The 10767-nt window shown below is 35.4% G+C and overlaps 1 protein-coding gene across 5 annotated transcripts in view; it reads left to right on the forward strand.

The window, feature by feature from the left end:
* Positions 1 to 10767, forward strand: part of LOC102248425 (zinc finger protein 280D) — a 47035-nt gene that overhangs the window by 10615 nt on the left and 25653 nt on the right. For 2 of the 5 annotated variants that reach the window (XM_014540350.1, XM_014540352.1), the window contains one exon: positions 7624 to 7667. In XM_014540350.1, the coding sequence (XP_014395836.1) occupies positions 7624 to 7667 (44 nt within the window). Of the gene's footprint in view, positions 1 to 1831; positions 1864 to 6658; positions 6679 to 7621; positions 7668 to 10767 lie in introns of those variants that run through there. The other 3 variants (XM_014540351.1, XM_005867007.2, XM_014540353.1) reach the window with 3 other exon arrangements.

Consider the following 10767-nt stretch of genomic DNA (forward strand, 5'->3'; position numbering starts at 1 on the left):
CATACCATTGTCTGGGCATGGCTATGCATATATGCATATAAATTCAATGATTAACTATCACCTCTCCCCCTTCCCTCTGAAATATGTCAGTCTGTTGCATGCTTCAATGTCTCTGGACCTACTTTGTTCATCAGTTTGTTTTGTTCATTAGATTCCACATATAAGTGAGATCATGTGATACTTGTCTTTCTGACTGGCTTATTTTACTTAGTGTAATACTCTCCAGGTCCCTCCATGCTGTCTCAAAGGGTAAGAGATCCTTCTTTTTTTTTTTATAGCTGCATAGTATTCTAGTGTGTAAATGTACCAGTTTTTTAATCCATTCATCTACTTGGGCTGTTTCTTGATCTTAGCTATTGTAGATAACACTGCTATGAACGTAGAGGTGTATACATTCTTTCTGATTGGTGTTTCTGTCTTCATAGGATCTATTTCTAGAAGTGGGATCACTGGATCAAAAGGCAGTTCCATTTTTAATTTTTTGAAGAAACTCCATACTGTTTTCCATAGTGGTTTACCAGTCTGCATTCCCACCAGCAGTGTACTAGGGTTCTTTTTTCTCCACATCCTTGTCAGCATGTGTTTGTTGATTTATTGATGGTAGCCACCTGGAAGGTGTGAGGTGATACCTCATTGTCATTTTAATTTGTAACTTTCTGATAATTAGTGACGGTGAGCATTTTTTTCATGTCTTTTGGCCATTTGTATGTCCTCTTTTAGGAAATCTGTTAGGTGCTCTGCCCATTTTTTTATTGGGTTGTGTGTCTTCCTTTCATTGAGTTGTATGAGTACTTTATATATTTTGGAAATTAACCCCTTATCAGGCTTATCATTTGGCAAATATGTTCTCCCATACAGTGGGTTCTCTTCTTATTTTGGTGCTGGTTTCTTTTGTTGTGCAGTATTTTTAAGATAATGGATATTAAAATTAATTTTCTAGTATCTACTTGAAATAGTTGGAAATTCTTGAGATCACAAAACTAGAGTTGGAAATATTAGAATGTTACTTACAGTTAAGAACCCACTTTGAATCCTTAAAGCTTTATTCATTTGGGATTAGAATTCTAAATTATAAACCTGCATAGATATGCCACTAGTGACAAAAATGAAAGAATTGTTTGTAAAATGAAACAACTTAAAGCTTTTATATTAGTGAAATGATATTAATGCCTGATTTCTTGGGAAATTTGAGAGCAAACAAGTAACAGATCATATTTTTCTGAACAGTGTTTAAATTACTGTGTCATACAAATCATTCCATTAAAAAAAACTCTCCTAAGTATATAAGCAAAACTGTGAAAGGTTTAATGTTTCTTACATCTAGCATGTTAATCTTAGACTAATTTGAGTTAGTTGAACTTTATTTTTATATGCTATACTTATTTTGAATATAAAATTTTACTATTTGAAATGATTATATTAATTTCTTTTCTTATATTTTTCCTTTTATGTTTAGTTCATCATATCTGGTGTTGGTGTTGTCAGCTTCTTGGATAGGAGTGCAACCCCAATTGAATCATTTTTATCCTGAGAAAAAAACAAAGATTGACTTTATAATGTGGTTTCTTGGATTATTTCATTGAATAACTCTAATTTTTAGAGTCTGAGGAGATGGAGAACTTCCTCACATTAACTTTTGTATTCTTTATCACGTACTCATTTTTAAAAAGGATTTTTTAAGAAATTAAAATATAGGAGTGTATGTAGAATCAAAGTGGGTGTTTTCTAAAATGATAATGGTATAAACACTTTATCCAGATATTAATTTTTATGCATTTCCGTTAGTATTTTTGAATTAGATACTTGTTTTATTTTTTGAGACTAGTAGTACATAGATAATTTAACCATGCTGATGAATTGTAGGTAAGTGTACTATTATGTTTGTTATGTGTTTTAACTAGTTAATAAATGCTTTTTTAAAAAGCTGAAAATATGGCAAGATAGAGTTGACAGCCACATTCCAGAAGGCATAAAAAGCTAAAATTTCAACATGAGAAATATGACTATAATGAAGATCTTATATAACAAAATGATTTGTAAATGCTCAGCTCATAAATTTCTTTATAACAAAGTTGTGGTCTGTTCTTAAGAGTTCTTTAAAATGGGATTTAGCTCAGAGTTAAAAATGGTTAAGATTTAATGAATGATTTTTGTGTGCCAGGCACTGAGCTTGTGCTTTATGTATATTACCTCATTTATTTTTCATTATGACTGTAATTTAAAATATATGTAGTAAATAAAGCAAGGCACAGAGATGAACTAACTTGCCCAGTGTCATATAGCTAATAAGTGATTGAGCCAGAACTTGAATCTGACATTCATTCTTCAGCAAGTTTTACTGTTTGTGGTTAATAAATGTTTAAAGAATACAGTTTATGGAACACAACTACAGGCCACTATGTTCTGGAAATGTGGGAAACTGGTTGAAATCTTTTTTCTCTTGTGATTACTATTACTATGTTAAGCTGTTGACAGATCTGTTTGGTGTTTTTTAAAAAAATTAATAGAGTTGTTTACTATTTAGAAAAAATAAAGTAACAGTTTACAGTGAAGTCTAAAGTATAGAGCTGAATTGAACCCTAGAGATCATTCATTTGAACTAAGAGCTTAGACCCAGAATTGTAAGGTGACTTGACTAAAAGTTGTGGCAGTATTGGGGCTATGACTTGTTCTTCTGTCTACTAGCCTACTGCTCTTGTTTTATGCTCAGACTCTAGTTGTGGTTTGTGTAATTGCTTAATCTTTTATCAGAGAGTAAATAGGACTATATCTAGTACATGGTACATCTATGCTATAGTGTTTGCTATGTACTAGATCAAATGTATTACCTTTATTATTTAACACAGTGACATTGTATCAGGTGACATCTATCAATGTATAAAAGTAAATTTTTCAAGCAATTGAAATTTAGATCCACATTTTTATTAATTTTTTGTTTTGTTAATCCTCATCCGAGGATTCCATCCCCCTCCCCCATTGATTTTTAGAGAGAGTGGAAGGGAGGGGAAGAGACACAGAGAGAAACATCCATACTAGAGAGACACATTGATTGGTTGCCTCCCACACGCACCCCAACTGGGGCGGGGGATGGAACCTGCAGCCAAGATATGTGCCCTTTACCTAGGAATCAAACCTGCGACACTTTAGTCCATGGGCCGGCGCTCTAACCACTGAGCAACCGGCCAGGGCAATAGAACATTTATTTAAGATATAACTTATTATGTTAGATATGTAAAAGCTGAAACAAAAACAATAAAGTAGGGATTATAATTATATTAGCAGTCTCAAAGTGAATGAATTATGAAGTCTTTGATAAATCAGCTATTTGGAATTTCTCCCCCCCCGCCCCCCCCACCATAGAAACAGATGTATTAAACATGGGCATGAAGTTTCTACCTGAGTTAGTAGCTGAAGTAGATAGCGTGTTCTCTTGTTCTGACTATTTTGGAGCCAACTCTGAGCTGCAGAAGCTAGAGATCTTTTGGAACTTTGAGATTCCCACTGCATATAAACTGAGTGGCCAGATTATTATGACCACCCCATCAGTACTTCATTGACACTTCCAAAAAAACTGAATATTGAAAACTTCCCAAGCAAATACTCTCAAGGTTTTATTATTATTATTATTATTATTATTTGCATAACTAATTCACTTCATTGTACTGTTGGCGGGATCTTAATAATCTGGCCGGTCAGTGTATTTGCTGGATAGTCACTTCAAATGGCAGCTGATTTAATCCTTCATAGAATTCCATGCCTTACCACCAGAATTCTGAAGTGGTGACTCTTGAGAAGTTTTTATGGTGATGGTTTTGGTATGCTTCAGTGGTTGAGATGCCAAAGGAAATCATGAAACTGGATTGTTTGTTTGTTTATTAACTAAGGCAAAATATGGTAATGATTCTTTTTTAAATTTTTTTATTTATTTGAGAGAGGAAGGGAGAGGGAGAGAAAGATAGAAACATCAATGATGAGAGAGAATCACTGATTTGCTGTCTTCTGCACACCCCCTACTGGAGATCGAGCCCGCAACCCGGGCATGTCCTGACTAGAATCGAACTCAGGACCCTTCAGTCCACAGGCTGACGCTCTATACACTGAGCCAAACCGGCTAGGGCTGGTAATGATTCTTTAGACCAGCATTGTCCGATAGAAATATCCTGTACCTGCACTGTCCAGTATAGTAAGTCACCAGCCATGTGTGACTTTGAGCATTTGAAAAGTGGCTAGTGAAACTGAATTTTAAAATTTACTTAACTCTAATAAATTGAAACTTAAATAGTTATATGTGGCTAGTGGCTACTGTATTTATTACACAGTGCATTTTTAGGCTGACATAGTGGTTCTAATTGCACCAGAGGTTTTCCAACTTAATTTTTTTTGCAAGTTATATTTCTTTTTTTTTTTTAAATTCTTTATTGTTGAAAGTTTTACATATGTTTCCTTTCCCCCCCCTTGACCTCTCCCCGCCTGCCTCCGCCCACCAGCATATGCCCCCAGCTCCCTATTATCTGTGTCCATTGGTCATGCTCATATGCATGGATACAAGTCCTTTGGTTGATCTCTTGTTTCCCCCTGCCTTCCCACTGAGGTTTGATGGTTTGTTTGATGCCTCTATGTCTCCGAATCTATTTTTATTCACCAGTTTATGTTGTTCAATATATTCCACAAATGAGTGAGATCATGTGATGTTTATCTTTCTCTGACTGGCTTATTTCGCTTAGCATAATGCTCTTCAGGTCCATCCATGCTGTTGCGAATGGTAAGAGTTCCTTTTCTTTTCTTTTTTTTTTTTTTTTACAGCAGCATAGTATTCCATTTTGTAGATATACCACAGTTATTTAATCCATTCATCTGCTGATGGGCACTTAAGCTGTTTCCAAATCTTAGCAATTATAAATTGTGCTACTATGAAGGTAGGGGTGCATATAAGCTTTCTGGTTGGTGTTTCTGATTTCTTGGGATAGTCCTAGAAGTGGGATTATTGGGTCAAATGGGAGTTCCATTTTTAGTTTTTTTAGGAAACTCCATTCTGTTTTCCATAGTGGCTGCACCAGTCTACACTCCCACCAACAGTGTATGAGGGTTCCTTTTTTACCACATCCTTGTCAGCACTTGTCATTGGTTGATTTTTTGATGATAGCCATTCTGACAGGTGTGAGATGGTACCTCGTTGTTTTGATTTGCATCTCTCGGATGATTAGTGACTTTGAGCATGTTTTCATATGTCTCAGCCTTCTGTATGTCCTCGTTCAAAAAGGTCTATTTAGGTCCTTTGCCCATTTTTTGATTTGATTGGTTATATTCCTTTTGTTAGGTTGTATGAGTTCTCTATAAATTATGGAGATTAAACCCTTATCCAATGTAACACTGGCAAATATGTTCTCCCATGCAGTGGGCTCTCATTGTTTTGTTGATGGTTTCTTTTGCTGTGCAGAAGCTTTTTATTTTGATGTAGTTCCCTTTGTTTATTTTCTCCTTAGTTTCTATTGCCCTAAGAGATGTATCAGTAAAGATATTGCTACAAAATAATGTCTGATACTTTGCTGCCTATGAATTCTTCTAAGATTTTTATGGTTTCCCATCTTACATTTAAGTCTTTTATCCATTTTGAGCTTATTTTTTTTGTATGGTTTAAGTTGGTGATCTAGTTTCATTTATTTGCATTGGTTTTCTAACTTTATAGTGTGTTTGTGAGTGTATTAATTTAGGTCTCTGAGTAGTTACTATGGTCCTGTAGCTTTGGAAGAAGGTTATCTTAAAAGTTATCTCTATAGTCATAGGCAATGATTCATATCTTATTCATATAGACAGATCATTTATTAGTTAAATAGTTATAAATGGAATGTTTTAGGGTTTTGCTAAATTACATTTATATAGTCATTTAACAAATCTATATATAAAAACCTGATATGCAAATTGTCCCCACGGGAGTTCGATTGGGGACCAGTAGTTCGCTATGACATGCACTGACCACCAGGGGGCGGTGCAGAATAAAGGAAAGCCTCAGACGGCAGACAGGGAAGGAAGACCCTGGCCGCCAGCTGGAAGGCCCTGATTGGCCCTGATTGCCCGCCAGTCCTAGGGACCCTACCCGTGCACAAATTTGGTACACCGGGCCTCTAGTATAATATAATGAGTCTCATAGGCTGTGTAATGTGGCTCTTAAAAATATACTGTATTCTTGGTACTAGTAAGTGCTTAATGCTGAGCAAGAATTGTCATGTATTTATCAATAGGACATATACATAACACTAATTTAATTGTCATGTATTTATCTATAGGACATATACATAACACTAATTTAATTGTTACTGCCATAACCAATACTAGTATACGTGGCTTATCTACACTAATAAAAGAGAAAGATGCAAATTGACCGTACCTTTGAGGCGCCCACCAGCCAATCAGGAATGTTTAGGAACAAGCTACAATTATTCAAGTAATTGAGTTAAAGAGACTTAAATAGTGAGACTTCAAAACTTGGTGAATTTAGTTAAAAACAAGATTCCATAGAGTCTCTGGTGATAGTAGTTCAACCATTTATAGCAATTACTTCTGAAGTTAAAATAATGCTTTTTTATCCCTGTAGACTATTTCAGTTCAGACCAAATGCCTTGGAAATTAAAAAGCAGGAAAACTTGCTTTTTCAGCCTGAGGATAAAAAGCAATATGAAGGTTGAATTAGCCGTGTTTCTCAATATTTTAGATATCTGCTATCTAATATTTGAACTTTTGTGCTTTATAACTAAAACAGCTTTATAAAAATATTGTATATTTTATAAAATTTATGCTTGTGTGTGTGAATCCAGAAAACAAATTCTTAAAGCAGTTCAAATGTCATTTTTACTTTTTGCGTGTGTCGGGGCCTGGGTTTCACCTCCCCACATCGAGTGGACAGTGAGCTGAGGCCCCACGTGGCTTTGGGTGCCGACTCTCACCCATGGCCATGGCCAAGGTCACAGGTAATTTTCAACCAACGCCAACAAATGTCTTTTTTAAGCCCAAAGGATTATTGACATACTACACTGTAGCTTTCTGAAGACATGGATTATGACATACTCATCTTTGTTTTTTTCCCCTAGAACTTAGCACATTACCTTGTATACAGAAGGAGTGAATGAGTAGTTATTTTTGAATAAGTTAATCTATGATAAAATATATCCAACTAATTTTCTTTTCTTTTTAAGTTCATTGATAAAAACCAGAAAAATGTAAATTAAAGCATGTTTAAAATTATGTGTTCTTATGGAAATAATTTCAGTTATATCTGAAATAAGAATAGGTAACAGTAAAAGATTAATATCACTTAGTATTTGAAAATTCAGATTTACTTAAACAATACATTATGAGGTGATTCCTCATTTTTACAAAAGGATGCATTTAAAAAATATTTATAATGTAATAATTCAGATTTATTCATGTAGTAAATGCTTAATAGAATCACCATTTTGCTCACTAAATTAGGATTCATTCAGGAATGAACCAATTATGTAAATAAGTTACATGTATATGGCAAACATATCAAACTTTAAAATTGAGCTTTTTATAGAAAAAGTATGACATATGTATACATTTAATTTAATGAAATTCACTCTTATATTAGGTATTTTTATTTTATAGGAAGGAGAACATATATAACTTGGTGCATTGTCTGGAATCACATGGTGAGTTTGGAGATAAATTAGATCCAAGAATTTCTGAATACCAAGTTTCATGTTTCAATATTTGGCATTACCTAAAATGACTCATAAAATAGACTGATATCATGTGTCCGTACATAAGTGACAGTTTACAACTTGATTGACGACAACCCTTTTTAGCCAAAAAGTAATTGTTACTGCCATAACCGATTCTAGTATACGTGGCTTATCTACACTAATAAAAGAGAAAGATGCAAATTGACCATACCTTTGCTGCGCCCACCAGCCAATCAGGAGTGAGTATGCAAATTAACCCAACAAAGATGGTGGGTTAATTTGCATATGCAGGCACTGAGCAGTCGGGGGTGGGGTGGGATGCTTGCTTCGTCGCCATGGCGATGATGCAGGCGTTCCGCACCGCTCTGGGCCTCTGGGCATTGTGGGAAGGCAGAAAGGTGGCTCTGAGCCGGAATGAAGGCAGCTCTGGGCCTCTGGGCAGCGTGGGAAAGTGGAAAGGAGGCTCCGGGCCAGAATGAAGGCAGAAAGGTGGCTCCGGCCGGAGCGAAGGCGGTGCTGGCAGCTAGGGGAAGGAAGGCTCATTCTTGCACGAATCTTCGTGCATCGGGCCTCTAGTGTATTAATAACTTTCCTTCACGAAAAAGGATGAGAGGTAGGCATATTTCCTTAAAGATAAAAACTCTTAGAATTGTTAAAGTAACAAATGCTCACATAAAAACAATGGAAATTAAAAAGTGAGTAAAGTAGAAATGTTTTCTCACTATGCTCAGTAATAACTACTATTATCAGTTTAGTATACATAATTACATATGTTTCTTTTATGCATAGACAAAAATAATTTCTAAAAAAATTATAAAGCTATTATGTGTCTTAAAATTTTTCCCCTAACAATATATTCTAGGTATACAGTAGTTGCCCTTTATTTGACATTTCATTTTATGTGGTTTCAGTTACTTGTAGTAAACCACAGTCTGAAAATATTAAACCGAAAATCCCAGAAATAAACACTAAGTTTTAAATTGAGTGTTTTTTAGAGTAGCATGATGGAAGCTCACCTTCCAACTCCATCCAAATCTGGGAGAATCATCTCTTTATCCAGTGTATCCATACTGCATAATGCTACCCGTCCACTAGTCACTTAGTCACTTACACAGTTGTCTCAGTTATCAGATAAACTGTGGAATTATTAGTGCTTGTGTTCAAATAACCCTAATAAAGTAGCCTATTGCTCTCACAATGCCTAAGCCATTCACCTCACTTCATCTCATCAGTAGGCATTGTAGTATCTCATATCACAGGAAGAAGGGTGAATACAGAACAATATGACATTTTGAGAAAGACCACATTCACATAACTTTTACTATAATATATTATTATTGTTCTATTTTATTAGTTATTGTTGTTAATCTCTTACTGTGCCTAATTAATAAATCAAACTTTATCATATGTATGTCTAGAGAAAAAACATAGTTTATATAGGGTTTATTACTGTCCTCGGTTTCAGGCTTACACTGGTGATCTTGGAATGTATTACCTATGGATAAGGGGAACCACTGTATTGCCAGTGGCAGTGTCTTGTTAAAAAGAATGAGGAAGTCCTCCATCCATTGTCTTTTGTATTAGTTTTCTAGGGCTGCCACAACAAAGTATCATAGACTGGATAGATTAAACAATAGACATTTATTTTCTCATAATTTTGGAGACTACAAGATCAAGGTGCTGGTAGGGTTAGTTCTTTTCTTTTAATTGTTTAAAGTATTACATATGTTTTCTTTTTCCCTGATTGACCCCCCCCCTCCCCCCGAGTGCAAGCCCTCACCTCCCCAGTGTCTGTGTCCATTGGTTATGCTAATATGCATGCATACAAGTCCTTTGGTTCATCTCTAACCCCCCCTCCCCTGCCATTTTGTCTCTGGATCTAGTTTTGTTCATCAAATTATGTTGTTCATTGTATCCCACATATGAATGAGATCCTGTGATATTTATCTTCTCCAACTGACTTATTTCGCTTAGCATAATGCTCTCCAGTTCCATCCATGTTGTTGCAAATGGTAAAGTGGTTGCTTCATAATAACACACCATCACACACTTCAAAACCAGTTAAAGACATGTTAAAAGATCTTCCCTGGGAAGTATTAACCCACCCACCATATTCACCACAACTTGCTCCTTCAGATGACCGCTTGTTCCGATCGATGGCACACGCACTTTCTGAGCAGCACTTCAAACGTATGAAGAAGTGGAAAATTGGGTCTCTGAATGGTTTGCCACAAAACAGAAAAGTTCTATTGGGACAGTATCCACAAATTACCTGAAAGATGGGGGAAATGTGTAGCTAGTGATGGACATTACTTTGAATAAAGCACTTTTGATGTTTCTCTTGAAATTACTGTGTTTTCTTTGATTACAAAATCCACATTATTCACGGAACACCTGGTAGCGTGATATCTGGTTTTGTGGTCCCTCCAACTTTGTTCTTTTTTCTCAGGATTGCTGTGGCTATTCGGGGTCTTTTTTTATATTCCAGATGAATTTTTGGAGAATTTGTTCTAGGTCTTTGAAATATTCCATTGGTATTTTAGTGGGGATTGCATTGAATCTGGAGATTGCTTTGGGTAGTATGGATATTTTAATGATGTTGATTCTACCAATCCATAAACACAGTATGTTCCATTTGTTTATGTCTTCCTCTATCTCCTTTTTCAATGTCCTGTAGTTTTCCGAGTACAGGTCTCTTACCTCCTTAGTTAAGTTTATTCCTAGGTATTTTAATTTTTTTGGTACAATGCTAAATGGGATTGATTTTTTTAGTTTCTTTTTCTGTGAGTTCACTGTTGGTATATAAAAATTCCATAGATTTCTGGGTGTTAATTTTGTATTCTGCTACATTGCCAAATTCATTTATTAAGTCTAGTAGTTTTTTGATGGAATAATTGGGGTTTTTCTCTGTACAGTATCATGTCATCTGCAAATAAGGACATTTTTACTTCTTTTCCAATTTTTTAAAAATATATTTTATTGATTTCTTACAGAGAGGAAGGGAGAGGGATAGAGAGTTAGAAACATCGATGAGAGAGAAACATCGATCAGCTGCCTCCTGCACACT

The sequence above is a fragment of the Myotis brandtii genome, unplaced genomic scaffold (assembly GCF_000412655.1).
Source record: "Myotis brandtii unplaced genomic scaffold, ASM41265v1 scaffold242, whole genome shotgun sequence".
Classification (NCBI taxonomy): Eukaryota; Metazoa; Chordata; class Mammalia; order Chiroptera; family Vespertilionidae; genus Myotis; species Myotis brandtii.